General features: G+C 43.5%; 1 protein-coding gene across 1 annotated transcript in view; it reads left to right on the forward strand.

The window, feature by feature from the left end:
* ptenb (phosphatase and tensin homolog B) overlaps window positions 1-18,287 on the forward strand; it is an 83,754-nt gene that overhangs the window by 16,371 nt on the left and 49,096 nt on the right. Inside the window, exon 2 of the mRNA XM_084322664.1 lies at window positions 17,410-17,494. Coding sequence (XP_084178790.1) covers window positions 17,410-17,494 — 85 coding nt within the window. The remainder of the gene's footprint in view (window positions 1-17,409; window positions 17,495-18,287) is intronic.

Genomic DNA, 18,287 nt, shown 5'->3' on the forward strand with positions numbered 1-18,287 from the left:
AATTAATTAATAATAACTGCAAGTTTGAAGAAAGTACATAACAGCAGACAAGGGCAAAGACTTCAACTTCAACTTCCTCTTCATTGAAATTGTATTGGCTACAAAATGTGCAATAATCAAATTAAATTAATTACAGACATAATCTATAAAAACGAAACTACTGGGGCGCCCCGGTGGCGCACCGCGTTAAGACGCATGCTGCACGATCGCAACTTCCTGGGTTCTAATCCGGCCCCGGTCCATGTGTTGTCCTCCCCGCGTGTTGCTTAATAACAGCGGAACAGTGCAAAAATGCTTCCGCTTTCGTCACCGCACGTCACTACGGTAAAGCGCCTTTCTTTTCACGCCGCTTAGACAAATGCTATGGCATTTCCGCGTACATTGCAACGAATCACTTGGAACCTCGGCTGTCTTTAACTATGAGTGAACACAACTGTCTTTAACTATGAGTGAACACAACGCAACATTGTAACGTTAACGTGTAATTTACTATGGAATATAGTATATTATCGCGATGATTGTAACGTTAACGTGTACTTCGCGAATATAGTATATTATCGCGACGCGTCGTCAGACTAAACGCTGTTGTGAACACAACACATTGTAACGTTAACGTGTACTTCGCGACGCGTCGTCAGACTAAACAGTGTTGTGAACACAACACATTGTAACGTTAACGTGTACTTTACTATGGAATATCAGAAGAAACTACTCAACCTCGGCTGTCTTTAACTAAACAGTGTTGTGAACACAACACATTGTAACGTTAACGTGTACTTTACTATGGAATATCAGAAGAAACTACTCAACCTCGGCTGTCTTTAACTATGAATGAACACAACACTCTAACTCACCATGTTTAGATAATAAAGTACTCAACCTCTACTTGTCTACTGTCTGACTGAACACAACACTCTAACTAACTTACCATGTTTAGATAATGAAGTACTCAACCTCTACAGTCTTTAACTATGAGTGAACACAACACTCTAACTTACCATCTTTAGATAATGAAGTATGCAACCTCTACTGTATTTAACTATGAAGGAATTACAACCTTTATTTAATGGTTAATATTTTGATAAAAGGTAATTTACTATATTTGTATGGCATTTACACTTAAAGTAGAAAAACAAAAGTAATCTGTAAAATAATAGTGAATTTCCTGTGAAAAAACATTTATTTTTTACAGTGTACGTTACACACACAAATGCTACAGTCATTATGACACATTTTACAAAGAAAGTCTTGTATGAACTACCAGTAATATAAATAATATTAACAACAAAAATGTGTTCCATCTTCATGTCAGATGATTTTCAAAAAGGAAAATGTACTACGCCTCTGTCGTCTACTCTAAGCCATCCTAGGTTGTCAAAGTGGGCAGGGGTGAGGTGGGTTCTAGACTCATGTTACTGACCAGACACTCTATATCAGTGATGTCTGTTTACTGCAGAGTGGAGGGACTGGGAGACTATGAGCTTCAATGTTTTGAGAGGATAATGTCTTGTATGAACTACCAGTAATATAAATAATATTAACAACAAAAATGTGTTCCATCTTCATGTCAGATGATTTTCAAAAAGGAAAATGTACTACGCCTCTGTCGTCTACTCTAAGCCATCCTAGGTTGTCAAAGTGGGCAGGGGTGAGGTGGGTTCTAGACCCATGTTACTGACCAGACACTATATCAGTGATGTCTGTTTACTGCAGAGTGGAGGGACTGGGAGACTATGAGCAGTTAGCTCATGTTAGCTCAGTAGTTAGCTTCATGTTAGCTCCATGTTCAATCAATCAATCAATCAATCAATCAATCAATCAATCAATCAATCAATCATGTACAGTTAGCTGCATGTTAGCTCCATGTTAGCTCAGCAGTTAGCTCATGTTAGCTCAGCAGTTAGCTCATGTTAGCTCAGTAGTTAGCTGCGTGTTAGCTCCATGTTAGCTCAGCAGTTAGCTCATGTTGCTCAATCAATCAATCAATCATGTACCTCGGCGCAGCTGAATAACAATAGGAGTGATCGCCTGCTGCGTCCATCACGTGTATGGTGATTAACCAAATTTAACCAAAGCGCCAAAGCGTGTTAATATGTAACCAAATTGAACCAATAATGTGTTATGTGTCGAACCAAGGCGGGATCTCATGCGCGGGCACCTCGCGAGCACGCACCTGGGCGAAGGAAAATGAAAGGCGCATTACCGTAGTGGCGTGCGGTGACGAATGCGGAAGCATTTTTGCACTGTTCCGCTGTTATTAAGCAACAGGCGTCCTCCCCCATCTCTTCACCCAATTTCCTCTCTGACTGTCCTGTCCATAATAAAGCAGAAATGCCCAAAAAGAAACATATATTATATATATAAAAAAAAAATAAGAAACTACTCTAGGTCAGGGTTTCCGCTAGCAATCCTTTTGGCCTGCCGACATGGCAGATAAGATTCTAATTTACCGGCCAAATGTAAAATCTGAAGGCCATATCATGTCATACTCATGCAGTCGTAAGGAAATTCATGAAAACATGGTTAGGGGAAGTAATCATAAGTACTTATGGGTCACAGGAGTCTACAATAATGGTGAATGGTGATCCATATTGGTGAATACATTTGTTCCCTGATGTAAATGTTGGCAGATGACTCGTTCGGACAAACCTGGCTAATGTTACATTACACAGCAGCTCGTCCGACCTTTGTACTTTGTGTTTGTTTTCTGCTTTCTTGCTGGTACTTCTGCCTCGACGTTTCCACATATCCCTCTTCATTGTTAACATTACTAGTGGGGGAATTTCGTATAAAGGGATGTCTGTTTCGCCATTACTGTATCCTGCCGCAACGGAGGGCTTTGTGATTGTTGTTGAACTTGCGAATGTGTTGCCAGAAGGTGATGTCACTGCCAGAAAATGCACTCGCCCTCTTCTCTCTCATCGCAAGACAGGGCAGTAGTCTACTGTGCATTCAGTAAGCCACGGCTGCCACACACATAATGCATCACTCGCCAGTCGCCACAGTCGGTGTAATAATCTTCTTTACATACCGGCTAACGGAAACCCTGTCATAGGCATAATGAAAAAGAAATAGCCTGTGCAGCCTATGCCATGAAATGTGCCTCTTTAGTTTATACAGGGCTTATCAAAGTGAAATAGAAAGATTAATCCAATTCCTAATCGCCATTCCAAATATTGATTGCGTTTATTGATCCAACGTTATAGTCCGAAACGCATAATCGAAAGCTGCTCCGAGCTTCCCCAGTGAATGTGGTAACAGACACTGCTTGCCAGAGATGGGGAAACCCTGGACCGGAGTTTTTCTCTGATGCACATGGCCACTCAATCCAATCCAATGATGTGCATTACCATCCGGGAGACGATAGGGGGCGGTATTTGCCCTTTTCGAGCTCAGCCATTCCCAATGATAACGTCAGGCTGGATGGATGAAAAATGAATGGATATTGCTAATAAAAGAAATAACGATTAAATAACGAGAACTCGTTATTGGCAACCAACGCATGGCGAGAAATAATGAGAAATCTCGTTGTTGGCACCCAATGTGTTAATATAAGCAAAATAAATGAAAACATGAATTACGCTTATAGAAAATACCTTCTGTGGTTTAAGCCTCAACACAAACTAACTTACCTGAAGCTTTGAATGATATAGTGATCAACACAAACTAACATACCTGGAGCTTTGAATGATATAGTGATAAACACAAACCAACATACTGTACCTGGAGCTTTGAATGATATAGTGATCAACAAACTAACATACCTGGAGCTGTGAATGATAGTGATGAATGAATGAATTAATGAAAACTTTATTTAACAGATTGCAGAATGGGTACAATACAGTACGGCTCAATACATACAATTGTTAAGGGGATGCAGACCTGAGAAAGACGTTTGTCTTGTTTCCATCAGGGTCCCCCATTTTCAATTCATATAGATCAACACAAACCAACATACCTGGAGTTTTGAATGATATGAGGCTCAACCCGCTTTAGGTTGTGTGACAGAAACACCAATGTGTCTACATTCTTTGGCAACAGGGAATTTCTCATTTTGCTTACAATAAAGCCAGCTTTAAAAGAAAAAAGGCGCTCTGAAGGGGTTGAAGTGGCAGGGCTGCAAAGCAATTGCCAGCCACGGAAAACGGTCTGCATTTTGTCTCCACCACTCAAGTGGACCAGAATCCGTCTTTGACCTGTCTTTTAAAAAGTGATACAGATGGGTGATGAAGTGAGTCATAACTGATGCTGTAGTCGCATTCATTCCTCAATACATGAGGCCTGTCAATATCGTGGAAGGGGGAGGATTTAAATTGTTAAAACACTGGAGCCATGGGAGTAGCCTACACTCTGCCTAAGCCAGATATTACCCGACAGCGAGGCGCAATGACTTACAGGACAAAATTTGTTTGCCTCATCAAGAAGTGCAAAGTTCATGGCGTGGACGAGCGCTAAATAGATGGATAGGTTTGTGGAATGCTCTAAATAAAGAACTTGAGAGAATGAATAATGTTGGGTTATTATTTCAATAAGCTAATTCTTAAGAAAAAGTATTCGATTGCTGATTTGGTCATTGATTACCATGGCAACGATTGAAGCCTTTTTGTCAGTCCTACATTACTGATAAAATAGCTTTCAACAAGTGTGTGTGTGTGTGTGTATAATGTGTATAGGTGCCTATTGCGTCTGTGTGTGTTGAAGGGGTCTGTATTCTTGTCCTAAATTCTCAGTTCACACACCAGCAAACCTAAGGATGATGTCATGATTTCTACCAGAGAAGAGATAGAGTAGAGGTGGCTGGAGAGAGGGAAGCAATGCTAGGGTCTAGGGAGGAGTAGAGTTACTGGGTAGAGCGAGAGCAGGGATGCTGGGAGAGAGAAGCAGATGAGACATACAGAGGGAACACACGACAAGGAGCAGTAACTATTTCATTTCAACGGAGGCCTCGCACAGAACGTCGGTGTAGTTGTCTCTTCCAACATGGCTGCCTGTAACCATTAACAACCATTTTCGAAGGAAAATGCCTAATTTCAGCACGGTGGTAGAGTATGTTAAACACTGCAATAAGCCACGATGATGTCATGTTTCTTGGGGTTTGTTTCTCAGCAGCGCGGGGGGGGGGGGGGGGGGGTCGGGCTGAACAATCCAGACAAAATATCACATTGCAGGGCTACATCAGCAGATATACGTATATATATATATTTTTTTTCTTTACGGTAGGTTTTTGACTTTCAGAATAGAACGTTTCAGCTGTGCATTGTCTACCTGCAGCCCGGTGGCATTACGTCATCTGTTGGACTGCGCAGAGTGACGATGACCACTCGCCTTTGTGTTCTACAGCCCTGGTGACGCGCCCACATCTACTAGACTCTTCTCAGTCTCAATACACAGTACACTGCTGTCTTCACTATATGGACATTGAGATATCCATATGTATATGATGTATTGTTCAGCCCTGGTGTCCAGTAGGGTGGGGTCGGGGAGTATATGAAGGTGTACTGGGACCGTCTTGGATCCATGCAAAGATATTGATTTTTACTATACCATCATCCACGATACACAGTATACATATTGTATACACAAATAATATATATATACATTATATTTTTAAGTTAATGAAACTAAAAACTCCTTGCAGCAGAAAAGAAAATGAAACGGCAGTGTCGGTCATATGTAAGGGATAATGTATAGCTACGAGGTCATTGTCGCAAAATAATTGACCGACACGTAGTTTAAAATACCGAGCCGCTTCGGCGAGGTGTTTTAAACGTCAGTGAAGGTCAATTATTTTGCGACAATGACGAGTAAAGCTATACATTATCCCGCTTATTACATGGCTAACTTACTAACAATATACCTAATTCATTTGACAAATCGCAGTTGTTCTGTGGCTCTGTCAGCCCAAATAAAGTGATTATTATTATCGCGGGCCTCTGTTCTGGCTCCGCTCGTCGCTCCGCCCCCTGTCATCGCCGGCAGCAGAACACCGCACTGAAACAGTGTGTGTCAGTGGGCTTGATTGCGAACAGCTGCGCACAGCGGTCATTATTGAAAAAAACGGTCATTATTGAAAAATAATGACCGCTGTCGGGGGGCTATTGACCAATCACAAGCAAGCATTTCGGCGAATGTGAAAACGCCATGTAATAATTAGGGCTGTCAGTTTATCGCGTTAATTAGATTAATTAATTACACAGCAAATGATCGCGTTATGAAAATTAACTCAAATTAATTACAAAAAAATAAAATATATATTATTTTTTTTTGTATCTCATTCATTCCATAAGAACGTAGAATACACATTTACAGACCTTTTTTTTATATGGCCCATTTGCATGTTCTTGGTATCTGATTCTAGGGACATCTATGGATCTCAGGGAATGTATTCCCAGTGTCAGAAATACTGTGTCTGTTACTAGGCGTGAGTAAATTGTAATGAACCAAATGAGAATATCAATAAAAAAAAGATTTTATCTTTGACTGTGAATAACACCATGCACAAATTGACCAGACCTGAAAAATTTAAGCAAATTAATAGATAGAAGATGATTAAACAGAAGGTTTTGTAGATACAGTACTGCATTCTGCCATCCGGACACATGCAATTTGAAATATGATTATATAATATAGAATATCAGGCATAAAATGGTTATGCGATTAAAATGCGATTAATTAGATTAATTAATTACAAATCATGTAATTAATTAGATAAATTTTTTTAATCGCCTGACAGCACTAGTAATAATACAAGATAATGAGGTAAGGAATAGGTCATATCTTATTGCAATCAAAACTAAGAAAAATCTAACCATAATGACATTTTAACCTTATCGCCCAGCTCTAGTGTCCAGTTCACCTGATGCCCCAGAGCTGTCCGGAGGCCAACCTCTTGTTCAAAACAATAGCAGACATGACGGTGATGTCATGTTGTACAACGGAGGAGGAGAGCGAGAGAAAGAGAGAGGGAGGGAGAGAGAGGAGATATGTAATGCTAAAGAGAGGGAGAGATGGAGAGGAGAGATGTAATGCTAAAGAGAGGGAGGGAGGGAGAGGAGAGAGGACAGATGTAAAGGAGAGAGAGGAGAGATGTAATGCCAAAGAGAGGGAGGGAGGGAGAGGAGAGAGGACGGATGTAATGCTAAGGAGAGAGAGGAGAGATGTAATGTCAAAGAGAGGGAGGGAGGGAGGGAGGGAGGGAGAGGAGAGATGTAATGCTAAAGAGAGGGAGGGAGAGGAGAGATGTAATGCTAAAGAGAGGGAGGGAGAGGAGAGAGAGGAAAGATGTAATGGTGGAGAGAGTGAGGGAGGGTGAGGAGGGCGAGACGAAGAGGAGATATGTAATGCTGAAGAGGGAGGGAGGGATGGTGGGTGAGGAGAGGACTCTGAGCGATGTAATGCTGGAGAGGGATGGAGAGGGTGAGGAGAGAGACGGAGAGGTGAGATGTAATGCTGGAGGGAGGGAGAGGAGAGAGAGATGGATGAGGAGAGATGTAATGCTGGAGAGAGAGAGATAGAGGGAGGGAGAGGAGAGATGTAATTCTGGAGAGAAAGAGGAGGAGGGAGGATGAGCAGAGAGTGACGGAGAGGAGAGATGAAATGCTATGCTGGAGAGAGGGTGAGGAGAGACGGAGATGAGAGATGTAATGCTGGAGAGAAAGGGATGGAGAGGGAGGAGAGAGACGGAGAGGAGATATGTAATGCTGGAGAGAAAGGTGGATGGAGGGAGGGTGGATGAGGAGCGATAATGCTGGAGAGAAAGAGATAGAGGGAGAGGAGAGATGAAATGCTATGCTGTAGAGCAGGGGTCAGCAACCTTTTTGACACGAAGTGCCAGTTTAATATAGTTGTAACTAGTGTGCCATATCAACAATATTCCATGCATCGTAATTATTTTTTCTCATAATCAGGTATTTTTAATGATAATTTTTTACATTATTACATCATTATTGTTATTGTTAACAATATTATTATGATGGTTGTATCAACCCTAAATCTGAGTTGGGGGGGGGAATGCAATGCAGACAAACAGCTGCATACAGTGCAACCATTTCACTCACATTTGCCCATTAATTTTTGGACACATCCAAAATGCCACGTGGGCTGCCTCCACCATCGGTGTGTGTACTGTACGTGTGCTGTACTGTACGTTAAACAAGATGAAAGTCTTTCTCTGGTCTACATCCCCTTAACAATTGTATGTATTGAGCTGTACTGTACCCATTCTGCAATCTGTTAATAAAGTTTTCAATCAATCAATCAATCAATCAATCAATGCTGTGTCGTAGCTCCACCTACAGGCCTAATGGAGAACACCAATGTGTGAATGAATGGGTGAATGTGAGGTATAACGTGTAAAGAAGTTTCGATTGATAGCAAGACTACACTGTAAATTTTTTTTTAATAAGTTACCAGAACTTAAAAAGATTGAGTTCAGTTACTGTGCATTACGGTTTTCAATCCATAATAAGTTAACAGAAAAGTTGAGCTTATAGGACTAGATATTACAATCCCTTAGATAATCAGCACTTTTTATTGAATGGGGTAGTGGTAAAAGCTTCACTGGGGTCTTCAGGTGGGCACCCTCCTTCATTGGTGTTTCATTGACAGGCCCACGACACCTCCGAAGGGCTCAACGGCAACACCTGGCGTCCCAGATGTGTCCCCCTCTGCTTTTACCCCTCGATGGTCATTTTTCAGCCCAGTTGGGGTCCTTTCTCTTAATCCATAGCCATCTGCTGCTTCGTTCGGCAGCCTCTTGACAGTGTTTTGACAGCTTGTCGGAACGCCTGTCCTCGCACTCCCATCTCCTTAAGAAGCTTGGTTGTGGACATGGCAACAAATCCTCTAGATCCAACCTCAACCGGAAGCACCTGGGCACGCCAGCCACGTTGTTCTGCCTCGGCTGCTATGTCGGAGTACTTCAGTCGTTTACGTTCATATGCTTCACCAACTGCAGCCTCCCATGGTACAGTTAGTTCCACAATGAATACAGACTTCTGGGAGGTTGACCACAAGACCAGGTCCGGCCTGAGGTTAGTTGTAATGATCTCAGGCGGAAAGATTCGTTTCTGGTCCAAGTCAACCTGCATTCTCCAGTCCCGGGCAGTGTCCAGGAGGGTTGCCTCCACTCTTGCAGATGGCTTTGCTGGGAGCTGTCCTGCTCTTACAAAAGAAGTGGTGTTTGAGTGTCTAGGCATTGGGGGAGGGAGGGCATTGTTGGTAGTTCTCCTTCCTTCCAGGGTGATTGCCAGTTGTACTTGTCTTAGGACCTGGTTGTGTCTCCAGGTGTAGCGCCCTTGGGACAAACTGGTGCCGGTGGCAGCCGGTGAGGATGCGCCTCAGTGTTGCGGGGGTTTGGCAAAGCGCACAAGAAGGATCTTCTCCAAACCACTGGTTTAGGTTCTTGGGCGTGGGGAGAACATCATAGGTGGCTCTGATGATGAAGCTGATTTGGCTTCCTTCCATCTCCCAAAGATCCTTCCATGTGAGCTTACGTTGCTCCAGGTTTTCCCAGCTAGTCCATTGGCCCTGTTTGGACTGTGAGACTGCCTTTGCGCATCTGTCTGCCTCCTCTTGTTGCCGAACCTGAGCCACCACCAGCTTTCTCCTCTGGGTTGATGTTGCCTTGTGCCATGTGGGTCGACTTGTCCCAAGTCCAAACCCACCTCTTCCATGCTGCACCTGTCCTACAATGTCTCCATGCCTGAGAGCAGATTTTGCTTGATGTACGGCCTCAGATGGGATCCATTTCCTCCCAGTTGCCAGTCTGGGAGCAGCCGCTCGGATCACTTCATCTTGAAGTAGGGTTGGATGCAGTTCCCCGTTGGTCAGTCTGTCTGTTTTCCATCTTCTGCTGTGTTTAACGTTATCTGCTGTGTTTAACGTTATCTGTTTGCGAGTGCTCCCTTGACTGATGGCCAGTACTGCGGGAACTTTTATTAAACATTCTATATGTCCGTGGGTTGGCCAGTACTGCGGGAACTTTTATTAAACATTATATAACCGCGGGTCTTGTGCAGTGCTCTCATGGCACTGTCAACTAAAGCGAGCACTCAGAAGACGCGCACCGTTTGCCAGTGACCGTGATTGCAGAATGTTTTTTTTGTTTTGTTTACTAGTTGCCAAACTGGCGAGTGGTCTTCATGAATCACTCGCCAAACCTAAAAAATACTCTCATTTGGCGAGTAAAGTGGCCTAATTTCCTCCCCTGGAGACGTTCAAGTTAACATGCAGCCCCATGTGTAGGAAAATAAACAGCTGCCTACCTGTCGCTGTCAGTGAGATCCCTGGCCCTGTTTTGCTTTACTGAGCTCCGTTATCTGGGGGCTGTAGTTGGTCACTTTAAGCTGCACACCGGAGCATCTTTTAATCCAGCTGTTTGCTGTTCTCTGATATTTTCTGACATTTCGTTGATGCGTCGCTCGACACTTCGAGCTGACATGGGGATATCTTTTATCCTTGATTTGATTGTCTCTTTGTTTGGCAAGCCTTCAAACAAAACATCTGAGCTACAGAGAAAAGCCTCCTTGATATACTCGCCATCAGTGAATGGCTTTCCACATTTCGCAATGCAATGAGCTAGGGATGCACGATATTGATTTTTTGACACCGATAACTTTATGCTCCTCAAGCCGATACCGATACCGATAACCGATAACCGATATTTATTGTATTATAATATTTTTTTTAACTGTATATATATATATATATATTTTTTTTTATCAAACAATTTTTTTTTGAGTATTTATAAGCTCCGACGTCATCGGTACTGCTATCGGTACTCGAGAAATTATGGAGTTTTTTTTTGAGGAATTTAAACGTCGCAAACTAATCTTGTTGGCCGTTGTCTATATCTCTCCTGCCTCTGTGTCTCTCTGCCTGCGTGGGGAGCGGGCTGCCTGCTCTCTCCTCTCTTCCCCTCCCACACACACACACACTCACTCACACACACACCGAGTACAGACAGCTCTGCTCTCATAATGGCGGACAGAACGAAATGTTCAAAAGTCTGGGTCTATTTTACTAAAGTCGATGCTGACAACGCTCGTTGCCACAAGTGCAACAAGACATTTGCCAGTAATGTATAAGCGCTGGTACTTGTCAATGTGGCTGGCGGGGAGATAACGTTAGCTCCGAGTAGAGTAATGGCTGACAATCCGGAGGTAAATAAACGAACGAGAGCTTCTGATTGGTGGTAAGAAGAAGAGGTGGGTGCAAGCCGTGGGACGTAATTGGCAGATCGACTGTCTGTCTCCGAATGTAACGTGACTACGTCACAGCCAAGAAAGAGAGCGCTGGATTTGTGAAAAACTCCCTGTTCCTAAACCACACCCTATCAGTTTTACCACAGTACTGGCAAAACGGGAGGAGGCTATAATAAAAACAAGCGCCCTTCATCCAAATCCACCCACACCGGATTTCTTTTAACCAAAAAATGTATTATATGTTATCGGAGCTATCAATAACGTTATCGGGATGACGTCATAATTGCTGATATCGGCCCGATAATTATCGTACATCCCTACAATGAGAAATGCGATAGCTTGCTTCAGTTGTGTGGTTTTTAGCAGTCGTGAACACTTTGAGGGTGCTGGCTTGCTTTCCATACCTGGCCACGGCACGTTTAATCGATTCTGCCTTATCCGCCTGATCTTTGAAACTTTTTTGATGCTTCGTCTCAAAATGGCGTTTCACACCTGACGTTCGGCAAACTACATTTTCTAAACATAAAGTACACACAACCCTTCTGACACACAAACCCGTAGTCGTCTGTCCATGAGGGCTGGAATGCCCGAATTTCCTTTGCTTTAACTTTCTTAGCGGGGGTTGCCATCATGAAAGATGGCAAATACAGAATGCAACCACGGCACTGTGATTACCTGGGAACTGCGCGCGGGTGCGGGAGGCCAGCTGACTGCTGACAGCTGAGCACCATGGGAACAGCTGTATAGCTGTCATAGGGGTGTGCAAAACAGTCGACTTACAAAAAAGAACCTGTGGGAGGATTTCAACAAGATAAATGCGACAACAGTGCAAAATATTTCACTTAATATTTCAAAGCAAAGTAAAAATAAAAAAATTATGTGCCAATGAAAATGCTCCTGCATGCCAATGTGGGCACGCGTGTCTAGGGTTGCCGACCCCTGCTGTAGAGAGAGAGCGGGAGGGTGAGGAGAGTGGGTAAGGAGAGAGAGGGAGGGAGGGAGGGAGGGTGAGGAGCGAGAGAGATGGAGAGGAGAGATGTAATGCTGGAGAGAGAGGGAGGGGGTGGGTGAGGAGAGGGGGGGTGGGTGAGGAGAGGGAGGGTGGGTGAGGAGAGAGAGAGGACGGGTGGCTGGGTGAGGAGAGAGAGGGGCATGTGAGAAAAGATGCTGGAGAGGACAGCATGATTCTGAAGAGCGATAAAGGGAGAAAGATGAAGAGACCATGAGGATGTGTTTGGAAGGAGAGATGCTTGTAGAAAAGAGTGACTGAGAGAAAGGGGGCAAACACAGTGATAGTGAAGGTGTGTTTGGAAAAGAAGGAGAGACGCTGGAGAAAGAGAGGGAGAGAGACACGACAACTAGAAGGAAAAGATGACGAGACCGAGATGACCTGCTCTGCTCTGCTGACCGTGTCGATGATGTCATGATTTTAGAGATGCAGTGAGAAAAAAATGGGAGGGAAAGAGAGAGGGAGAGTGATGCTTTGGAGAGAGAGACAAAGGGAGAGTGAGAGAAAGACAGAGGGAGATAGATGCTGGAGAAAGAGAGTGACAGAGAGAGGCTAGAGAGCAAAAGAGTGATGCTTGGGAGAGAGGGAGACAAAGGGAGAGTGAGAGAAAGGGAGCGAGATCGATCCTGGTGGAGAGCGAGACAAAGAGTGTGAGAAAGCGGTAAAGGGATGGATGCTGGAGAGAGAGGGCGATCGAGGCAGAAAAGAGGCACCGTTTTGACGCCTTACTTGGTTCACTTTTTATTCTTGCCAGGCGTTTTCCTTTTCTGTTTGTGTGCAGAATATCATCGCTTCTAATGTGTATGTTGACCTTCATGTCACTCCAGCCACTCTCTCCACCCTCAGCACCTGCCTCACAGACATCAAAACATGGATGCAAAATAACTTTCTCAAATTAAACTGCAATAAATCAGAAATCATCATTATCGGTCCAAAATCCCTCACCAGCCACACCCAGGATTTCACCCTAAATATTGATGGTACCATTGTCACCCCCTCCACTCACGTCCGTAACCTTGGCATCATCCTGGACTCCACCCTTTCTTTCCTCCCCCATGTGAACCACATAACCAAATCTGCCTTCTATCACCTCCGGAACATTGCTCGTCTTCGCCCCTCCCTATCACTCTCCGCTGCTGAAACACTGGTTCATGCATTCATATCATCAAGACTAGATTACTGCAACAGCATCCTCTACGGCTCACCAAACACTATTCTCAATAAACTCCAATATGTCCAAAACTCTGCTGCCCGCATGCTCACCTCCACCTGTCGCTCTGATCACATCACCCCTGTCCTCCACGACCTCCACTGGCTTCCAATCAAATACAGGATACATTTTAAAATACTACTCATCACATTTAAAGCCCTCAACAACCTTGCCCCTCCCTACCTGTCCGACCTCCTCCACCGTCACACGCCCACCCGTCGCCTTAGGTCTGCAGATGCCAACCTCCTAACACCTACCACGACCAAGCTCCGGACCTGGGGCGACAGGGCCTTTGCTGCTGCTGCCCCCTCCCTCTGGAATGCCCTCCCCAGCCATATCCGTGATGCAAACACCCTGACATCTTTTAAATCAGCCCTCAAAACCCACCTTTTCAATCTTGCTTTTGACCTCTAATTCTGTCGGTTTTATTTTATTTTGTCATGTATTATTTTTGTTCTGTTTTGTTCTGTTTTTTTGTTTTGCCATAGTTTGTCTCTCCTGCCCATGTGAAGCGTCTTTGAGCACCTGGAAAAGCGCTATATAAAATAGATGTATTATTATTATTATTATTATTATTCATGTGATTGGAATATTGTCTCAGGCTGTCTTAAATACTTCGAAGCTTCGAAGCTTCGTTCAATGGCACAAGCTTCGAACATAAAAAAAACCTAAGTAAAAAAGAATATATATATATATATAAATATTTTTAAATAATTTATAAAAAAATTTGCCTCAAATCTTGCGCCTCCATTCCAATGAAACGAAAGTAAGCGGCGCCTTCCCGCCTCCATTCCAATTAAACGAAAGTAAGCGGCGCCTCGACTCCACCTCTCTACAACAAGCACGTGGAGATTATCTGTGTTGAAAACAACAAGGACATGTGCAGCAGACATGTCGACGAAGAAGCGAAGCAATGCCGTTTGTTATTTAAGACTATGTCAGACAGATTTGTGTTCATTGTGCTGCTTTTTTAAAGTGTCCCGACCCATATAAAAATATGTCTTAATAAAACGTGCTTAATTAAGTCGAATTCTGCCTTTGTTTCTATCAACTACATATAAATATTTATATAATTGTTTGCTTGATAGACAAAGGTTGCAACATAATTATGTAATGTCATGTCGTTGGCTGTGAGAGCAGCCCCACTGCACCCAGGCAGGGCAGCCGAGTGAAACCTTGTTGGCTGCGTCACAGTCACGAAAGGGGCTACTTAATTAATTTATCCAATCCACTTTATTTATAGAGTACATTTAAAAACAACAAAGTTTACAAAAGTGCTGTACAAGTCCCACAACATAAGATAAAAAAATTATATATTTAAAAAAAAATCTTTTTTTCGAAGCTTCGAATTAAAATCGAAGCTCGGCCCCGAAGCTTCGATTGCCAAAAAAAGCTTTGAAGGTCAGCCCTTGTCTGTGTGTGTGTGTAGCATGCATGTGCAGGGGATGCACTGAAACCTTTCTTTGGATGCGAATTGCGAAACACCTATGAGGCTATGATCGACAATGTTACTCACTCACTTACTCACTCACTCACTCACTCACAGGTAGCTGCTCTGCCCCTACAGACATTGCACTTTGTAAGACGAGTTAGCTTAGCATCTCTGACACTGTGTCCTTGTTCTCAAATTAATACCAGTTCTGACTCTGTACCAAATTTGAGTATTGTCCAATACAAAATGCTGGACTGATCCTGATTAAGCTCTAGGCTAATCAATTTGAATCCATTAAGAATGTGAAACGGAAAGATAATCTATTTGAGATGCAAAGCATCCTCATCACCAGAAATGTTACTCATTCATTCATTCATTCATTCATTCATTCATTCATTCATTCATTCATTCATTCATTCATTCATTCATTCATTCATTCATTCATCCATTCATCCATCCATCTATTAATTAAATAAGTCACTCAGAGAGGGAGGGCGGGAAAGAGATGGGGAGACAGAGAGAGGGAGATAAAGTGTAAGGTCCTCTCATATTGTCCAACAAAATACCCATTTGTAAACATTTTGGTGCAGTGGGTTGGAGTTAAATGTCCTCACAAGTAATACACATGTGTGTTCTCTGGCCGTTTGTGTTTTTTCTGCGAGCATATTGTGTAGGGGTGGGAATCGCCAGAGACCTCACGATACGATACTATCGCGATACTTGCGTCACGATACAATAGTATCGCGATACTAAATATATTGCGATACGCTGAGTATTGCGGATTTTCCCTTTTTTTCTTTTTTTTGATCAAATTAAATGTATTACCTTTTTTCAACTGCAAAGTAAAACTGTCGACATGTTTTATCTAATAAAATAAAGTTCAGTCTGTTCATCTCACTTCAATCATTTTGATTGCAGAACATGGTATTTTCTCAAGCAGACAGATGTAAACACTGTAATCTGTGTTGCATGTACCTGACAAACTGAACTATTTGTATTAGTCATATTCCAACTTAACTGAATGCACGTGTGTGTGTGTGGACTACTGTACTCTACTGGATTACAGGTATTGAAATGAACAATGCAACTTCCTTATACCAAATTATTTATATATTTATTAATTTTTTTTATGAATAATTAAATATCGATACTTGTCGTCCCTGTATCGATAGAGTATCGCCATGCAAAGTATCGCGATACTACCACGTATCGATTTTTCCCCCGCCCCTAATATTGTGCATCTGTAGGTGTGTGTCCAATGTCCATGCTTGTGCGTGCGTGTGCATGCGCACATGTGTGTGTGTGTGTGTGTGTGTGTCCTGAGAGGTGAGGTCTATAAGTGTCCTCTGTTGGACAGAGAAGACCATCTGCTGCTCAACACACATCTCGGATGTAACAAACACACACACACACACACACACACACACACACACACACACACACACACTAGGGCGGAACAATTAATCTAATCCTTTATGGAAATATGGCCTCTACAGTCAGTATCCAAATCACGGGAGGTGTTAACACATTGGGCCTCATTCAACAATACTCTCTTATTATTATTATTTTTTTTATCCACTTGTTCTCCTTATTTTCCATTTTTCTCCCATCCCAATTTCGTGTTTCCAATTCTCCCCTCCCCTGTCTTGAACGTTGCTCGCATATGCCCCCCACTGGTCGGTTGTAGGGAGGATAGAAGCCTTGCATCACGTGTCCCCTCCGGTACACATCTTTTCACCTGCCAGCGCGGACTCTCATTGGCGAGGTGTAACGTGTGGGAGGCTCACACTACCCCTGCTATTTCCTGTCTCTGCTGTGCAGCGCAGGCGTCCCCCAACTGACCTGTAGGAGTCGCTGTCCACAACGTCCAGATTACCACCCATCGACTTCCACCCGCTGACTCTGCAAAATTGAGCCAGTATGACGGCCGGCCCAAGCCGGAGGCAATGCTGACACCCGGATTCGAGACCGGAGTCTCTTGGATTGGTGACGAGCGCAATCTCCGCTGCGCCACCCAGCCGCCCTCTTATTATTTTCTTATATTCTTGCTTACCTGTCTGTTAAGAGAACAATAAGAAAAGCCACCGCCACATTCATCAAGCCGTTCTTAAAGTCCAAATCTGTTCTTACCCAGGTTTTTTTTAATGATGAATCCCACTCATTCTAAGCGGGAATGCGCGTTCTCATGCAAGTCATTTGCATACAGAGACACGCCTCGCAGGCTCCGGTCTAAACCACATTGCATGCTTGCACGAGGAAGGATAATAATGATGATCTAGCGTTGATTTCAGGAAGATTCGATAATCAGGCGAAAAATGACTGTTTATTGAATTACACAAACGCTTAGCGTCTTTTTCCTGGAATTACTCAAAAGCACCCAAACTATATTCATATTCAAAACGGAAATGTACGGATGAAACACCATTGGATTAATGAATAGTTGACTGCTAGTTCAGAGATGGTAACACCAGTAGATGAATGGATAGTTGACTGCTAGTTCATATATCTAAATGTCAGTGTTGATACTGTGTGTTCCTTGACGGTGTGTGTTCAGACATCTATCCTAACATCATAGCCATGGGGTTCCCTGCTGACCGACTAGAGGGAGTCTACAGGAACAACATTGACGACGTTGTACGGTAAGGTGTGTGTGTGTGTGTGTGTGTGTGTGTGTGTGTGTGTGTGTGTGTGTGTGTGTGTGTGTGTGTGTGTGTGTGTGTGTGTGTGTGTGTGTGTGTGTGTGTGTGTGTGTGTGTGTGTGTGTGTGTGTGTGTGTGTGTGTGTGTGTGTGTGTGTGTGTGTGTGTGTGTGAGAAACGTACCTACGGCAGTGACGGCACCACATTGAACCTCTAATGCGAGAAGAATGAAGGCTGTCCTCGACTTAAGTAGGTAAGACCAAACCAACTGATTAATCGACTATGAGGGGCCTTAACTTTATAAGAGTTTAATGTCGTACAGTAAGACTTTGTCCAAGCTTGTGTGTGAGAGAGGGAAAGTGTGACTGTTTCTCTGGTGATGTGTGTGTGTGTGTGCAGGGCACGAAATTGGAGCCCGCCACCGCCATTGGCGGGCAGATTTTCGGTTTGGCGAGTGACACTGAGAGGTCTGACCGCCACCTGGCGTGTAGTTCATATCGATACTCTTATTTTGAAAATCCTGTGCGGGTCTCATTTCCGCCCCAAGCGCAGCTCCAGTCATAATATCGATGGCTCCGGCAGTTAGCAACGTTCGGTTCATATGATACTCTTATTTTGAAAAAACCCGTGGCAACGAGTCATATCCGCCCCAGTCCGTGCTTCTGCTCGCATCAACACAGAGGTCTTATTGCCTCGGGCAGTCTGCTCTAGTCTAGTGCGGACCTCCGTGAGCTAACGTTACTGTTTAAACAATGACCTAGTCAACTATTCACTTTTAGTTTAATACATGAGGC

This window comes from Notolepis coatsorum (assembly GCF_963971535.1).
Source record: "Notolepis coatsorum genome assembly, chromosome: 10".
Lineage (NCBI taxonomy): Eukaryota > Metazoa > Chordata > Actinopteri > Aulopiformes > Paralepididae > Notolepis > Notolepis coatsorum.